The 18,244-nt window shown below is 46.8% G+C and overlaps 1 protein-coding gene across 2 annotated transcripts in view; it reads left to right on the plus strand.

Moving 5' to 3' along the window:
• Positions 1-9,961: 9,961 nt before the first annotated feature.
• LOC130312937 (hydroperoxide isomerase ALOXE3-like) overlaps positions 9,962-18,244 on the plus strand; it is a 76,979-nt gene continuing 68,696 nt past the window's right edge. The window contains exon 1 of one of the 2 annotated variants that reach the window (XM_056552633.1): positions 9,962-10,097. Coding sequence is in view for 1 of the 2 variants with exons in the window: in XM_056552630.1 (XP_056408605.1) it covers positions 13,678-13,682 (5 nt within the window). In the remaining variant the exon portion in view is untranslated. Of the gene's footprint in view, positions 10,098-13,663; positions 13,683-18,244 lie in introns of those variants that run through there. The other variant, XM_056552630.1, reaches the window with a different exon arrangement.

Genomic DNA, 18,244 nt, shown 5'->3' on the forward strand with positions numbered 1-18,244 from the left:
TGACCCCCCCGACCTACCATGGCCCCGACATACCATATATATACAGTGACCCCCCGACCTACAATGGCCCCGACATACCATATATATATACAGTGACCCCCCGACCTACGATGGCCCCGACATACCATATATATATACAGTGACCCCCCGACCTACGATGGCCCCGACATACCATATATATATACAGTGACCCCCCGACCTACTATGGCCCTGACATACCATATATATACAGTGACCCCCCCGACCTACGATGGCCCCGATATACCATATATATACAGTGACCCCCGACCTACGATGGCCCAGACATACCATATATATATACAGTGACCCCCGACCTATGATGGCCCCGACATACCATATATATACAGTGACCCCCCGACCTACGATGACCCTGACATACCATATATATACAGTGACCCCCCCGACCTACTATGGCCCTGACATACCATATATATACAGTGACCCCCCCGACCTACGATGGCCCCGATATACCATATATATACAGTGACCCCCCGACCTACTATGGCCCTGACATACCATATATATACAGTGACCCCCCGACCTACGATGGCCCCGACATACCATATATATACAGTGACCCCCCGACCTACGATGGCCCCGACATACCATATATATATACAGTGACCCCTCGACCTGCGATGGCCCTGACATACCATATATATACAGTGACCCCCCGACCTACGATGGCCCCGACATACCATATATATACAGTGACCCCCCGACCTACGATGGCCCCGACATACCATATATATACAGTGACCCCCCGACCTACGATGGCCCCGACATACCATATATATACAGTGACCCCCCGACCTACGATGGCCCCGACATACCATATATATACAGTGACCCCCCCGACCTACGATGGCCCCGACATATCATATATATACAGTGACCCCCCGACCTACGATGGCCCCGACATACCATATATATACAGTGACCCCCCCGACCTACGATGGCCCCGACATACCATATATATACAGTGACCCCCCCGACCTACGATGGCCCCGACATACCATATATATACAGTGACCCCCCCGACCTACGATGGCCCCGACATACCATATATATACAGTGACCCCCCCGACCTACGATGGCCCCGACATACCATATATATACAGTGACCCCCCCGACCTACGATGGCCCGACATACCATATATATACAGTGACCCCCCGACCTACGATGGCCCCGACATACCATATATATACAGTGACCCCCCGACCTACGATGGCCCTGACATTCCATATATATACAGTGACCCCCCGACCTACGATAGCCCCGACATACCATATATATACAGTGACCCCCCGACCTACGATGGCCCCGACATACCATATATATACAGTGACCCCCGACCTACGATGGCCCCGACATACCATATATATACAGTGACCCCCCCGACCTACGATGGCCCCGACATACCATATATATACAGTGACCCCCCCCGACCTACGATGGCCCCGACATACCATATATATACAGTGACCCCCCGACCTACGATAGCCCCGACATACCATATATATACAGTGACCCCCCGACCTACGATGGCCCCGACATACCATATATATACAGTGACCCCCCGACCTACGATGGCCCCGACATACCATATATATACAGTGACCCCCCCGACCTACGATGGCCCCGACATACCATATATATACAGTGACCCCCGACCTACGATGGCCCCGACATACCATATATATACAGTGACCCCCCGACCTACGATGGCCCTGACATTCCATATATATACAGTGACCCCCCGACCTACGATGGCCCCGACATACCATATATATACAGTGACCCCCCGACCTACGATGGCCCCGACATACGATAATTTCAGCATACGATCACTCTCAGAGGCAGCATCACCATACGATGCTTTTGTATGTCGGGGCCATCGCATAAACGGCTATCCCTAAGCGCAGACTGCTTCAGCCACCACCGGATAGCCGTTTACGGTGCCCCGTGTGTTGCGGTCATGATCACTTACCTGTCCTCGGGGCTCCGGCGCGTCCTCTTCGGGATCCTATGCATCGTCGGCGCTCTCCATCGTCGTCATCACGTCGCCGCGCACGCCGTCCCGTCATCCAATAGGAGCGGCGTGCGTAATGACGTGATGGCTGCGGCGGAGAGCGAGGATGCCGGGGAAGCAGAGGCCTTACCAGAGTGTTGGGGAGACCCTGGGGATGCGGCGACAGCGATGGACGGTGATATCCAGGGCAGCGATGACGAGTGGTGACGGTCCGGAGCGGCGGGGACAGGTGAGTATAACCTCCAATACCAGTGGTCTTCAACCTGCGGACCTCCAGATGTTGCAAAACTACAACTCCCAGCATGGGCATGCTGGGTGTTGTAGTTTTGCAACATCTGGAGGTCCGCAGGTTGTAGACCACTGTCCTATACTTTACATTGCACGGATCCCTCAACATACGATGGTTTCAACAAATGATGGTCCATTTGGAACGGATTACCATCGTATGTTGAGGGACCACTGTACATATATAATTTACATACTTTGTTGCAATTTGCTGTCCGCTGCCTGTTGTTTATGAAATTCTGTCTCTAGCAGCAAAGAGACCAAGACATAACAAGGAAGTGAGGGCGGGGCCTAGATAGTTCAGAGATGGAACTCGGTAGGTTAGGGTGGGGCCTAGATAGTTCAGAGATGGAACTCGGTAGGTGAGGGTGGGGCCTAGATAGTTCAGAGATGGAACTCGGTAGGTGAGGGTGGGGCCTAGATAGTTCAGAGATGGAACTCGGTAGGTGAGGGTGGGGCCTAGATAGTTCAGAGATGGAACTCGGTAGGTGAGGGTGGGGCCTAGATAGTTCAGAGATGGAACTCGGTAGGTGAGGGTGGGGCCTAGATAGTTCAGAGATGGAACTCGGTAGGTGAGGGTGGGGCCTAGATAGTTCCGAGATGGAACTCGGTAGGTTAGGGTGGGGCCTAGATAGTTCAGAGATGGAACTCGGTAGGTGAGGGTGGGGCCTAGATAGTTCAGAGATGGAACTCGGTAGGTGAGGGTGGGGCCTAGATAGTTCAGAGATGGAACTCGGTAGGTGAGGGTGGGGCCTAGATAGTTCAGAGATGGAACTCGGTAGGTGAGGGTGGGGCCTAGAGAGCACAGAGATGAAACTCCAGATTTGGGGGCAGAGCCTAGAGAGTGTAGAGATGGAACTCAGGAAGGGGCCATAGGGCCTAGAGAGCACAGAGATGGATGGAACTCCGCAAGTGTGGCCTAAGGAGTGCAGAGATGTCACGCCCCCTCCCATAGACTTGCATTGAGGGGGCGGGGTTTCATGGCATGAGGGGGCGGGGCTATAACCCACCTGAAGTGCAGTTATTAGTTCATTTGTATATTGCTAGATTGTGCTATATCTTTAGTATAATTGATTTGTTTCCTTAATACACATTATCTGGGCAGTCGGAGAGGAATGTCATGTGAACATTAACTCATAAAATCAGACATTTCTTTTGGATTGTGGTTTAACAGAATCCTTTTACAAAACAAAATAATAAAACTGTGTATATGAGCTCTGTGTATGTGAGATCTGTGTATATGAGGTCTGTGTATATGAGGTCTGTGTATACGAGGTCTGTGTATATGAGATCTGTGTATATGAGGTCTGTGTATATGAGATCTGTGTATATGAGATCTGTGTATATGAGGTCTGTGTATGTGAAGTCTGTGTATATGAGATCTGTGTATATGAGGTCTGTGTATACGAGGTCTGTGTATACGAGGTCTGTGTATATGAGGTCTGTGTATACGAGGTCTGTGTATATGAGATCTGTGTATATGAGGTCTGTGTATATGAGATCTGTGTATATGAGGTCTGTGTATATGAGGTCTGTGTATATGAGATCTGTGTATATGAGATCTGTGTATGTGAGATCTGTGTATATGAGGTCTGTGTATACGAGGTCTGTGTATATGAGATCTGTGTATGTGAGATCTGTGTATGTGAGATCTGTGTATATGAGGTCTGTGTATACGAGGTCTGTGTATATGAGATCTGTGTATATGAGGTCTGTGTATATGAGGTCTGTGTATATGAGGTCTGTGTATATGAGATCTGTGTATATGAGATCTGTGTATATGAGATCTGTGTATATGAGATCTGTGTATATGAGGTCTGTGTATATGAGGTCTGTGTATATGAGGTCTGTGTATATGAGATCTGTGTATATGAGGTCTGTGTATGTGAGATCTGTGTATATGAGATCTGTGTATATGAGGTCTGTGTATGTGAGGTCTGTGTATATGAGATCTGTGTATATGAGATCTGTGTATATGAGGTCTGTGTATACGAGGTCTGTGTATATGAAGTCTGTGTATATGAGATCTGTGTATACGAGGTCTGTGTATGTGAGATCTGTGTATGTGAGGTCTGTGTATGTGAGGTCTGTGTATACGAGGTCTGTGTATACGAGATCTGTGTATACGAGGTCTGTGTATGTGAGATCTGTGTATGTGAGGTCTGTGTATATGAGGTCTGTGTATATGAGGTCTGTGTATGTGAGGTCTGTGTATACGAGATCTGTGTATACGAGGTCTGTGTATACGAGGTCTGTGTATACGAGGTCTGTGTATATGAGGTCTGTGTATATGAGATCTGTGTATATGAGATCTGTGTATATGAGATCTGTGTATACGAGGTCTGTGTATACGAGGTCTGTGTATACGAGGTCTGTGTATACGAGGTCTGTGTATATGAGATCTGTGTATATGAGGTCTGTGTATATGAGGTCTGTGTATGTGAGGTCTGTGTATGTGAGGTCTGTGTATGTGAGGTCTGTGTATGTGAGATCTGTGTATATGAGGTCTGTGTATATGAGGTCTGTGTATATGAGGTCTGTGTATATGAGTTCTGTGTATATGAGATCTGTGTATATGAGATCTGTGTATACGAGGTCTGTGTATATGAGGTCTGTGTATGTGAGGTCTGTGTATGTGAGGTCTGTGTATATGAGGTCTGTGTATATGAGATCTGTGTATATGAGATCTGTGTATATGAGATCTGTGTATGTGAGGTCTGTGTATATGAGGTCTGTGTATGTGAGGTCTGTGTATGTGAGATCTGTGTATATGAGGTCTGTGTATATGAGATCTGTGTATATGAGGTCTGTGTATGTGAGATCTGTGTATATGAGGTCTGTGTATATGAGGTCTGTGTATATGAGATCTGTGTATATGAGATCTGTGTATGTGAGGTCTGTGTATGTGAGGTCTGTGTATACGAGGTCTGTGTATATGAGGTCTGTGTATGTGAGATCTGTGTATATGAGGTCTGTGTATATGAGCTCTGTGTATATGAGCTCTGTGTATATGAGGTCTGTGTATATGAGATCTGTGTATATGAGGTCTGTGTATATGAGCTCTGTGTATATGAGGTCTGTGTATATGAGGTCTGTGTATATGAGGTCTGTGTATATGAGGTCTGTGTATGTGAGGTCTGTGTATGTGAGGTCTGTGTATGTGAGGTCTGTGTATATGAGGTCTGTGTATATGAGGTCTGTGTATGTGAGATCTGTGTATATGAGGTCTGTGTATATGAGGTCTGTGTATATGAGATCTGTGTATATGAGGTCTGTGTATATGAGGTCTGTGTATATGAGGTCTGTGTATATGAGATCTGTGTATATGAGATCTGTGTATATGAGGTCTGTGTATATGAGATCTGTGTATATGAGGTCTGTGTATATGAGTTCTGTGTATATGAGGTCTGTGTATGTGAGATCTGTGTATATGAGCTCTGTGTATATGAGGTCTGTGTATATGAGATCTGTGTATATGAGGTCTGTGTATACGAGGTCTGTGTATACGAGGTCTGTGTATATGAGGTCTGTGTATATGAGGTCTGTGTATATGAGATCTGTGTATATGAGATCTGTGTATATGAGATCTGTGTATACGAGGTCTGTGTATATGAGATCTGTGTATATGAGGTCTGTGTATATGAGATCTGTGTATATGAGTTCTGTGTATATGAGGTCTGTGTATATGAGGTCTGTGTATATGAGATCTGTGTATATGAAACTGCTGAGGTGTACACTTTGCATATGACACTACTGGTGTGTATACTGCTGCTGTCTACAGAGAGGGGGCCTGCTGTCTACAAGGGGGGGGCACTGTCTACAAGGGGGGTGCGCTGTCTACAAGGGGGGGGGGCACTGTCTACAAGGGGGGTGCGCTGTCTACAAGAGGGGGTGGGGGGCTGCTGTCTACAAGGGGGGTGCGCTGTCTACAAGAGGGGGTGGGGGGCTGCTGTCTACAAGGGGGGTGCTGTCTACAAGAAGGGGGCTGCTGTCTACAAGGGGGGGCGCTGTCTACAAGAAGGGGTCTGCTGTCTACAAGGGGGGGCTGCTGTCTACAAGGGGGGTGCGGTCTACAAGGGGGGGTCTGCTGTCTACAAGGGGGGTGCTGTCTACAAGAAGGGGGCTGCTGTCTACAAGGGGGGGTCTGCTGTTTACAAGGGGGGTGCTGTCTACAAGGGGGGGTGGGGGGCTGCTGTCTACAAGGGGGGTGCTGTCTACAAGAGGGGGTGGGGGCTGCTGTCTACAAGGGGGGTGCTGTCTACAAGAAGGGGGCTGCTGTCTACAAGGGGGGGGCGCTGTCTACAAGAGGGGGTGGGGGGCTGCTGTCTACAAGGGGGGTGCTGTCTACAAGGGGGGGGCGCTGTCTACAAGAGGGGGTGGGGGGCTGCTGTCTACAAGGGGGGTGCTGTCTACAAGAAGGGGGCTGCTGTCTACGAGAGGGGGGTTGCTGTCTACAAGAGGGGGGGTTGCTGTCTACAAGGGGGGTCTGCTATCTACAAGGGGGGGCTGCTATCTACAAGGCTGGGCTGCTGTCTACAACCAACGGGGGGGTTTGCTGCCTACAAGGCTGGGCTGCTGTCTACAACCAACAGGGGGGTTTGCTGTCTACAAGGCTGGGCTGCTGTCTACAAGGGGGGGTCTGCTGTCTACAAGGGTGGGCTGCGGTCTACAGGGGGGGGGGTCTGCTGTCTACAAGGTTGGGCTGCTGTCTACAAGGGGGGGTCTGCTGTCTACAAGGAGGGGGGTCTGCTGTCTACAAGGAGGGGGGTCTGCTGTCTACAAGGGTGGGCTGCTGTCTACAAGGGGGGGTCTGCTGTCTACAAGGGGGGTCTGCTGTCTACAAGGCTGGGCTTCTGTCTACAGGGGGGCTGCTACTAATGTCTGCAGGGGGGTCTGCTGTATACAAGGGGGGGTCTGCTGTCTACAAGGGGGGTCTGCTGTCTACAAGGGGGGGTCTGCTGTCTACAAGGGGGGGTCTGCTGTCTACAAGGCTGGGCTGCTGTCTACAAGGGGGGGTCTGCTGTCTACAAGGCTGGGCTGCTGTCTACAAGGGGGGGGTCTGCTGTCTACAAGGTTGGGCTGCTATCTACAAGGGGGGGTCTGCTGTCTACAAGGAGGGGGGTCTGCTGTCTACAAGGAGGGGGGTCTGCTGTCTACAAGGGGGGGTCTGCTGTCTACAAAGCTGGGCTGCTGTCTAGAAGGGGGGGTCTGCTGTTTACAAGGGGGGTCTGCTGTCTACAAGGGGGGGTCTGCTGTCTACAAGGAGGGGGGTCTGCTGTATACAAGGGGGGGTCTGCTGTCTACAAGGCTGGGCTTCTGTCTACAGGGGGGCTGCTACTAATGTCTGCAGGGGGGCTTCTGTCTACAGGGGGGCTGCTACTAATGTCTGCAGGGGGGCTTCTGTCTACAGGGGGGCTGCTACTAATGTCTGCAGCTATCTATACTACTTACAAGAGGATACAACCTATTATTAAAGACGACCTCACAGCAGAGTCACCTGCACTGACTTGAATCTCTATGTAGATAAACCTATCACCGCGCACCATGTGATCATCAGCGCAATCGCTCCGGAGACATCGTTCTCGCCACCAATGAAAATCCTGCCCAATGGAGAAGAGAGAAATCTTGTCTCATACTACAGCAGACGCCGCCATTGTACACAACAAGGACCCCTCATATATACGGTAAACAGCGCCAGAAACCGCGTCATCCTGGGGTCAGATTCCCTTTATAATATTAGTACTCGTAATTGGTGTCGGCGACTACTAGAAGAAAGTATCGGTACTCGTATCGGGACATCCCTAATTATTACTTTTCTTAGTTTCACCTTATTTCCGGGGCATTGTTAGTTGGAACTATCAGCACCTGCCGGTAATGGCGGACATCAGTGATTACGTTAATGCCCATCATTAACCCTTCAGATCCTGCCATCTTTAGCATAACAGGGGCTTGGTGAGGCTCATTAGACCAACCGCGGCACGACTTTGGGATCCAATGGGCCAAGATGGCGACCGGAAGTCCCCTCACTGCGGCAGTCTTCTTCTCTGGTCTGTCTTCACAGAAGTAGATCGCAGATAGCACTGATCAATGCTCAGCCTATGTATAGCAAGGAGCAGTATTAGAAAATAAAAAAGAAGTGAATAAATGTTAATAAGCCCCTCTTCATTTAAAAATTTAAATTGCCCCTTTTTCCCATTTAACATAAAAAAAATTTTAAAAGACAAAATAAACATATTTGGTATTGCGTGTGCGTAAATGTCCGGACTATTAAAATATAAAGTTAATGGTCCGTACGAGAAACAGCGTAAATGTAAAAAAAACAAAAAAGAAAAAAAAATGTTTTGGTCACAATTACAGATCACGGCACAAAAATGACCCTCCTGCCGCCCGGTATACAGCAATATAAGGTCATAGGGGTCAGAATAGTGCAATTCTAAAAATACCGATTTTGTTTAAAAAGTTTGAGGTTTTTTTTTAGTACAATAATAGAAAATCAAATAAACGAATCGTTATAATCGAAATAACCCACAGAATAAGTCGGTTTTACCATAAAGTCTACGGTTTAAAAATATAATTACATAGAACAATTGGTCGTGCGAAACACAACAAGTCTCATATGGGTCTGTGGAGGGAAAAATAAGAAGGCGAGGAGGAATAAACGAAAAAACGAAAAAAAAAACGAGAGGCCACAAAGCCGTGGCTAAAAATTGTAGCAGATCTGGCCCATGATAATGGTAATGGCATAGCCCCGCCCCCTCATGACATCATACTCCGCCCCCTCAATGCAAGTCTATGGGAGGGGGCGTGACAGCCGCTACACCCCCTCCCATAGACTTGCATTGAGGGGGCGGGACGTGACACAATGGGGGCGGGGCTGTGCCGGGAGCTAGTGACGGCATAGCCCCGCCCCCTCATGACATCATTCTCCACCACCCTCAATGCAAGTCTATGGGAGGGGGCGTAACAGCCGTCACGCCCCCTCCCATAGACTTGCATTGTGGGGGCGAGACTTGACCCCATGGGGGCGGGGCTGTGCCAGGAGCTCGTGATGGCATAGACCCGCCCCCTCATGACATCATTCTCCACCACCCTCAATGCAAGTCTATGGGAGGGGGCGTGACAGCCATCACGCCCTCTCCCATAGACTTGCATTGAGGGGGCGGGACGTGACACTATGGGGGCGGGGCTATGATGTCACGAGCTCCCAGTTCCAGCGTTCGGAACAGTTTGTTCCAAACGCTGAGCAGCGGAGTACCCCTTTAAGTACAGAACTCGCTGTAAACCCGCCGGTGTGAATGTACCCTGTACATTCACATGGGAGGGGGGCAAACCTCCAGCTGTTGCAAAACTACAACTCCCAGCATGTACTGACAGACCATACAGCTGGAGGCACACTGATACAACTCCCAGCATGCCCTTTGGTAGTCTGTGCATGCTGGGATTTGTAGTTATGCAACAACTGGCTGCACACTTTTTCATAGAAAAAAAGTGGCTCCAGCTGTTGCAAAACTACAACCCCCAGCATGCACAGACTACCAAAGGGCATGCTGGGAGTTGTATCAGTTTGCCTCCAGCTGTTGCAAAACTAAAACTCCCAGCATGCCCTTTGGCTGTGCAAGCTGCGAGTTGTTGCTAATCAACAGCAGGAAGTGAACAGGCCTCACGTCCTGCTGTATCCTTCTGCTGGGAACGTCGCTGATCCTGCTGCTCCTGTTGCCGCCACCGATCCCGCAGGGACCCCCACCGGACCAGGCCAAGGTAGGAGACCCCAGCCTGCGCTGATCTCCGCCATCTTCGCTGTCCCGATCGCCCCCAGCAGGGTCGTGATTGATCGGTCATTTTTTGCACGTGGCACCCCGTTGGTAATCAGTCCCCGGAGCGACCACAGGGCCGATGGCGTGTGATGTCACGCCTCCGCCCCCGTGTGACGTCACGCTCCACCCCACAATGCAAGCCTATGGGAGGGGGCGTGATAGCTATCATGTGCAAGATCACGGGGGTCCCCATTGGCGGGACTCCCGCGATCAGGCATCTTATCCCCTATCCTTTGGATAAGGGATTAGATGTCTAAGCACCGGAGAACCCCTTTAAATCTTGGAGGTGTGTAAACTCCACATTTAATGCGCCGTGATCACTTTCTAGGAAGCCTTAAGGTTCACCTGTGAGGCCGGCAACAAATTAGCCATCTTGGGTGGGGCTCATAGCCTCCCCCCTCCCATTGCATGTGCGCCCGGCCACACTGGAGCGAACTGGGAGGAGGCTGTCACACTGGAGGTAACTGGGAGCAGGCTGTCACACTGGAGGGAACTGGGAGGAGGCTGTCACACTGGAGGTAACTGGGAGCAGGCTGTCACACTGGAGGGAACTGGGAGGAGGCTGTCACACTGGAGGGAACTGGGAGCAGGCTGTCACACTGGAGGTTACTGGGAGGAGGCTGTCACACTGGAGGTTACTGGGAGGAGGCTGTCACACTGGAGGTAACTGGGAGGAGGCTGTCACACTGGAGGTAACTGGGAGGAGGCTGTCACACTGGAGGGAACTGGGAGGAGGCTGTCACACTGGAGGGAACTGGGAGGAGGCTGTCACACTGGAGGGAACTGGGAGGAGGCTGTCACACTGGAGGGAACTGGGAGGAGGCTGTCACACTGGAGGGAACTGGGAGGAGGCTGTCACACTGGAGGGAACTGGGAGGAGGCTGTCACACTGGAGGTTACTGGGAGGAGGCTGTCACACTGGAGGTTACTGGGAGGAGGCTGTCACACTGGAGGTTACTGGGAGGAGGCTGTCACACTGGAGGTAACTGGGAGGAGGCTGTCACACTGGAGGGAACTGGGAGGAGGCTGTCACACTGGAGGGAACTGGGAGGAGGCTGTCACACTGGAGGGAACTGGGAGGAGGCTGTCACACTGGAGGGAACTGGGAGGAGGCTGTCACACTGGAGGGAACTGGGAGGAGGCTGTCACACTGGAGGGAACTGGGAGGAGGCTGTCACACTGGAGGGAACTGGGAGGAGGCTGTCACACTGGAGGGAACTGGGAGGAGGCTGTCACACTGGAGGTTACTGGGAGGAGGCTGTCACACTGGAGGTTACTGGGAGGAGGCTGTCACACTGGAGGGAACTGGGAGGAGGCTGTCACACTGGAGGGAACTGGGAGCAGGCTGTCACACTGGAGGGAACTGGGAGCAGGCTGTCACACTGGAGGGAACTGGGAACAGGCTGTCACACTGGAGGGAACTGGGAGCAGGCTGTCACACTGGAGGTAACTGGGAGGAGGCTGTCACACTGGAGGTAACTGGGAGGAGGCTGTCACACTGGAGGTTACTGGGAGGAGGCTGTCACACTGGAGGTAACTGGGAGGAGGCTGTCACACTGGAGGTAACTGGGAGGAGGCTGTCACACTGGAGGGAACTGGGAGCAGGCTGTCACACTGGAGGGAACTGGGAGCAGGCTGTCACACTGGAGGGAACTGGGAGCAGGCTGTCACACTGGAGGGAACTGGGAGCAGGCTGTCACACTGGAGGGAACTGGGAGCAGGCTGTCACACTGGAGGGAACTGGGAGGAGGCTGTCACACTGGAGGGAACTGGGAGGAGGCTGTCACACTGGAGGGAACTGGGAGGAGGCTGTCACACTGGAGGGAACTGGGAGGAGGCTGTCACACTGGAGGGAACTGGGAGGAGGCTGTCACACTGGAGGGAACTGGGAGGAGGCTGTCACACTGGAGGGAACTGGGAGGAGGCTGTCACACTGGAGGGAACTGGGAGGAGGCTGTCACACTGGAGGGAACTGGGAGGAGGCTGTCACACTGGAGGGAACTGGGAGGAGGCTGTCACACTGGAGGGAACTGGGAGGAGGCTGTCACACTGGAGCGAACTGGGAGGAGGCTGTGAGTTGGACCTAATGCCGCTGTAATTGCCCATACGGCACAGGTAGGTTAGTGTTAGGTCCCTTGGCGTTGGTGTGTGGGCTCAGGTAAGTCCTTCATATAAGGATACACTGGATAATGTCTCCATTTTCACATCAGTGTTGAGGGTTGGTCATATGTTATTGTTACATCCACCACAGTAGTGACCTACATTTATGTATTCCTCTATAGGTTACACATCCGCACTGTCTATCTGGTGGAGGAGGCCATTATGGCACTTGTAGTCCGCTGCAGGCATCCCCCATTGTGTGCATTATTATGCTGGGGATCGCCCTTAGCAACAGACCACAAGCGCACCATCTGCTCCCCCAGTATATATATATATACACACCTGTATATGGGGTTGAGCACCTCCAGCTTTATGAGACATTTTTCTTCTTTTTTTAAATCATTTTATGCACCAACCTTTTATGTGGCACCGGATCAAATGCTTTGGAAAAATCTAAATCTACGACATCCAGCGATTGCCCCCGGTCCGGTCTAGAGCTCGCCTCCTCATAAAATGGAGTCATTACAAACTACATCTGTGGATGGAAAGATGAGTTATGGCTCTTAGAGGAAAAGACATAAATGCCTTAAGGGGTTAAACCTGAAAATCTTCCCTTTATATACAGGTGTCTTACTACTAGCCACTAGAGATGAGCGAACTTACAGTAAATTCGATTCGTCACGAACTTCTCGGCTCGGCAGTTGATGACTTATCCTACATAAATTAGTTCAGCTTTCAGGTGCTCCGGTGGGCTGGAAAAGGTGGATACAGTCCTTGGAAAGAGTCTCCTAGGAATGTATCCACCTTTTCCGGAGCACCGGAAAGCTGAACTAATTTATGCAGGATAAGTCATCAACTGTCGAGCCGAGAAGTTCGTGACGAATCGAATTTACTGTAAGTTCGCTCATCTCTACCAGCCACCCCACACAAGTCACCAGAAGTGTGCTACTCTCACAGGTTCCAATGCCCATTTTTTAAAGGAGTACTCCGCTCCCCAGCATTCGGAACATTTAGTTCTGAACGCTGGGTGTGGGCTTCGGGGGTCACCATGCCCCCTCGTGACATCATTCCCCCCTCCCACAGACTTGCATTAATGGGGCGGGGTGTGATGTCACGAGGGGAAGGCCTGACATCATGAGGGGGCATAGTAACCCCCGGAGCACTCGCCCAGCGTTCAGAACTAAAATGTTCAGAACGCTGGGGAGTGGAGTGCCCTTTTAAAGCTCCACCTCAGGACTCAACAATCATCATAGGGTCCTCATAGACTCCTTTGCACATTGACTGCCCGAATTGAAATGCCCAGTGACGAGCTGTCTTCAGCACCTGTGCTGATCTGGACTAATCTCAAAACCGGGAGTGGCCCCACTACGTGTAAAATCTAGGCCCCATAACAGAACTTACCGGAATCCTTAGCAAGCGAATGTATGTGGTATATATCCTCCTGTGTGGTGATATATAATGTATGTGGTATATATCCTCCTGTGTGGTGATATATAATGTATGTGGTATATATCCTCCTGTGTGGTGATATATAATGTATGTGGTATATATCCTCCTGTGTGGTATATATAATGTAATGTATGTGGTATATATCCTCCTGTGTGGTAATATAATGTATGTGGTATATATCCTCCTGTGTGGTATATATCCTCCTGTGTGGTGATATAATGTAATGTATGTGGTGTATATCCTCCTGTGTGGTGATATATAATGTATGTGGTGTATATCCTCATGTGTGGTGATATAATGTAATGTATGTGGTATATATCCTCCTGTGTGGTGATATATAATGTACTATATGTGGTATATATCCTCCTGTGTGGTGATATATAATGTATGTGGTATATATCCTCCTGTGTGGTGATATAATATAATGTATGTGGTGTATATCCTCCTGTGTGGTATATATCCTCCTGTGTGGTGATATAATGTAATGTACGTGGTATATATGCTCCTGTGTGGTGATATATAATATAATGTAGGTGGTATATATCCTCCTGTGTGGTGATATATAATGCATGTGGTGTATATCCTCCTGTGTGGTGATATAATATAATGTATGTGGTATATATCCTCCTGTGTGGTATATATCCTCCTGTGTGGTGATATATAATGTATGTGGTATATATCCTCCTGTGTGGTGATATAGAATGTATGTGGTATATATCCTCCTGTGTGGTGATATATAATGTACGTGGTATATATCCTCCTGTGTGGTTATATATAATGTATGTGGTGTATATCCTCCTGTGTGGTGATATATATTGTATGTGGTATATATCCTCCTGTGTGGTGATATAATGTAATGTATGTGGTATATATCCTCCTGTGTGGTGATATATAATGTATGTGGTATATATCCTCCTGTGTGGTGATATATAATGTATGTGGTATATATCCTCCTGTGTGGTGATATATAATGTATGTGGTATATATCCTCCTGTGTGGTGATATATAATGTATGTGGTATATATCCTCCTGTGTGGTGATATATAATGTATGTGGTATATATCCTCCTGTGTGGTGATATAACATAATGTATGTGGTATATATCCTCCTGTGTGGTGATATAGAATGTATGTGGTATATATCCTCCTGTGTGGTGATATAGAATGTATGTGGTATATATCCTCCTGTGTGGTGATATAATATAATGTATGTGGTATATATCCTCCTGTGTGGTGATATATAATGTATGTGGTATATATCCTCCTGTGTGGTGATATATAATGTATGTGGTATATATCCTCCTGTGTGGTGATATAATGTAATGTATGTGGTATATATCCTCCTGTGTGGTGATATATAATGTATGTGGTATATATCCTCCTGTGTGGTGATATATAATGTATGTGGTATATATCCTCCTGTGTGGTGATATATAATGTACTATATGTGGTATATATCCTCCTGTGTGGTGATATAATGTAATATATGTGGTATATATCCTCCTGTGTGGTGATATATAATGTAATGTATGTGGTATATATCCTCCTGTGTGGTGATATATAATGTATGTGGTATATATCCTCCAGTGTGGTGATATATAATGTATGTGGTATATATCCTCATGTGTGGTGATATATAATGTAATGTATGTGGTATATATCCTCCTGTGTGGTGATAAATAATGTATGTGGTATATATCCTCCTGTGTGGTGATATATAATGTATGTGGTATATATCCTCCTGTGTGGTGATATATAATGTATGTGGTATATATCCTCCTGTGTGGTGATATATAATGTATGTGGTATATATCCTCCTGTGTGGTGATATATAATGTATGTGGTGTATATCCTCCTGTGTGGTGATATATAATGTATGTGGTGTATATCCTGCTGTGTGGTGATATATAATGTATGTGGTATATATCCTCCTGTGTGGTGATATATAATGTATGTGGTATATATCCTCCTGTGTGGTGATATATAATGTTTGTGGTATATATCCTCCTGTGTGGTGATATATAATGTACTATATGTGGTATATATCCTCCTGTGTGGTGATATATAATGTACTATATGTGGTATATATCCTCCTGTGTGGTGATATATAATGTACTATATGTGGTATATATCCTCCTGTGTGGTGATATAATATAATGTATGTGGTATATATCCTCCTGTGTGGTGATATAGAATGTACTATATGTGGTGTATATCCTCCTGTGTGGTGATATATAATGTACGTGGTATATATCCTCCTGTGTGGTGATATATAATGTACGTGGTATATATCCTCCTGTGTGGTGATATATAATGTACGTGGTATATATCCTCCTGTGTGGTGATATAGAATGTATGTGGTATATATCCTCCTGTGTGGTGATATAATATAATGTATGTGGTATATATCCTCCTGTGTGGTGATATATAATGTATGTGGTATATATCCTCCTGTGTGGTGATATATAATGTATGTGGTATATATCCTCCTGTGTGGTGATATAGAATGTATGTGGTATATATCCTCCTGTGTGGTATATATAATGTACTATATGTGGTATATATCCTCCTGTGTGGTGATATATAATGTATGTGGTATATATCCTCCTGTGTGGTGATATATAATGTATGTGGTATATATCCTCCTGTGTGGTGATATAATGTAATGTATGTGGTATATATCCTCCTGTGTGGTGATATATAATGTATGTGGTATATATCCTCCTGTGTGGTGATATATAATGTATGTGGTATATATCCTCCTGTGTGGTGATATATAATGTACTATATGTGGTATATATCCTCCTGTGTGGTGATATAATGTAATATATGTGGTATATATCCTCCTGTGTGGTGATATATAATGTAATGTATGTGGTATATATCCTCCTGTGTGGTGATATATAATGTATGTGGTATATATCCTCCAGTGTGGTGATATATAATGTATGTGGTATATATCCTCATGTGTGGTGATATATAATGTAATGTATGTGGTATATATCCTCCTGTGTGGTGATAAATAATGTATGTGGTATATATCCTCCTGTGTGGTGATATATAATGTATGTGGTATATATCCTCCTGTGTGGTGATATATAATGTATGTGGTGTATATCCTGCTGTGTGGTGATATATAATGTATGTGGTATATATCCTCCTGTGTGGTGATATATAATGTATGTGGTATATATCCTCCTGTGTGGTGATATATAATGTTTGTGGTATATATCCTCCTGTGTGGTGATATATAATGTACTATATGTGGTATATATCCTCCTGTGTGGTGATATATAATGTACTATATGTGGTATATATCCTCCTGTGTGGTGATATATAATGTACTATATGTGGTATATATCCTCCTGTGTGGTGATATAATATAATGTATGTGGTATATATCCTCCTGTGTGGTGATATAGAATGTACTATATGTGGTGTATATCCTCCTGTGTGGTGATATATAATGTACGTGGTATATATCCTCCTGTGTGGTGATATATAATGTACGTGGTATATATCCTCCTGTGTGGTGATATATAATGTACGTGGTATATATCCTCCTGTGTGGTGATATATAATGTACGTGGTATATATCCTCCTGTGTGGTGATATATAATGTATGTGGTATATATCCTCCTGTGTGGTATATATCCTCCTGTGTGGTGATATAATATAATGTATGTGGTGTATATCCTCCTGTGTGGTGATATATAATGTATGTGGTATATATCCTCCTGTGTGGTGATATATAATGTATGTGGTATATATCCTCCTGTGTGGTGATATAGAATGTATGTGGTATATATCCTCCTGTGTGGTGATATAGAATGTATGTGGTGTATATCCTCCTGTGTGGTGATATAATATAATGTATGTGGTATATATCCTCCTGTGTGGTATATATAATGTACTATATGTGGTGTATATCCTCCTGTGTGGTGATATATAATGTACGTGGTATATATCCTCCTGTGTGGTGATATATAATGTATGTGGTATATATCCTCCTGTGTGGTGATATATATAATGTATGTGGTGTATATCCTCCTGTGTGGTGATATAATGTAATGTATGTGGTATATATCCTCCTGTGTGGTATATATAATGTATGTGGTATATATCCTCCTGTGTGGTATATATAATGTACTATATGTGGTATATATCCTCCTGTGTGGTGATATATAATGTATGTGGTATATATCCTCCTGTGTGGTGATATAATGTAATGTATGTGGTATATATCCTCCTGTGTGGTATATATAATGTACTATATGTGGTATATATCCTCCTGTGTGGTGATATATAATGTATGTGGTATATATCCTCCTGTGTGGTGATATAATGTAATGTATGTGGTATATATCCTCCTGTGTGGTGATATAATATAATGTATGTGGTGTATATCCTGCTGTGTGGTATATATAATGTATGTGGTATATATCCTCCTGTGTGGTATATATAATGTACTATATGTGGTATATATCCTCCTGTGTGGTGATATATAATGTATGTGGTATATATCCTCCTGTGTGGTGATATA

Source organism: Hyla sarda, unplaced genomic scaffold (assembly GCF_029499605.1).
Source record: "Hyla sarda isolate aHylSar1 unplaced genomic scaffold, aHylSar1.hap1 scaffold_174, whole genome shotgun sequence".
Lineage (NCBI taxonomy): Eukaryota > Metazoa > Chordata > Amphibia > Anura > Hylidae > Hyla > Hyla sarda.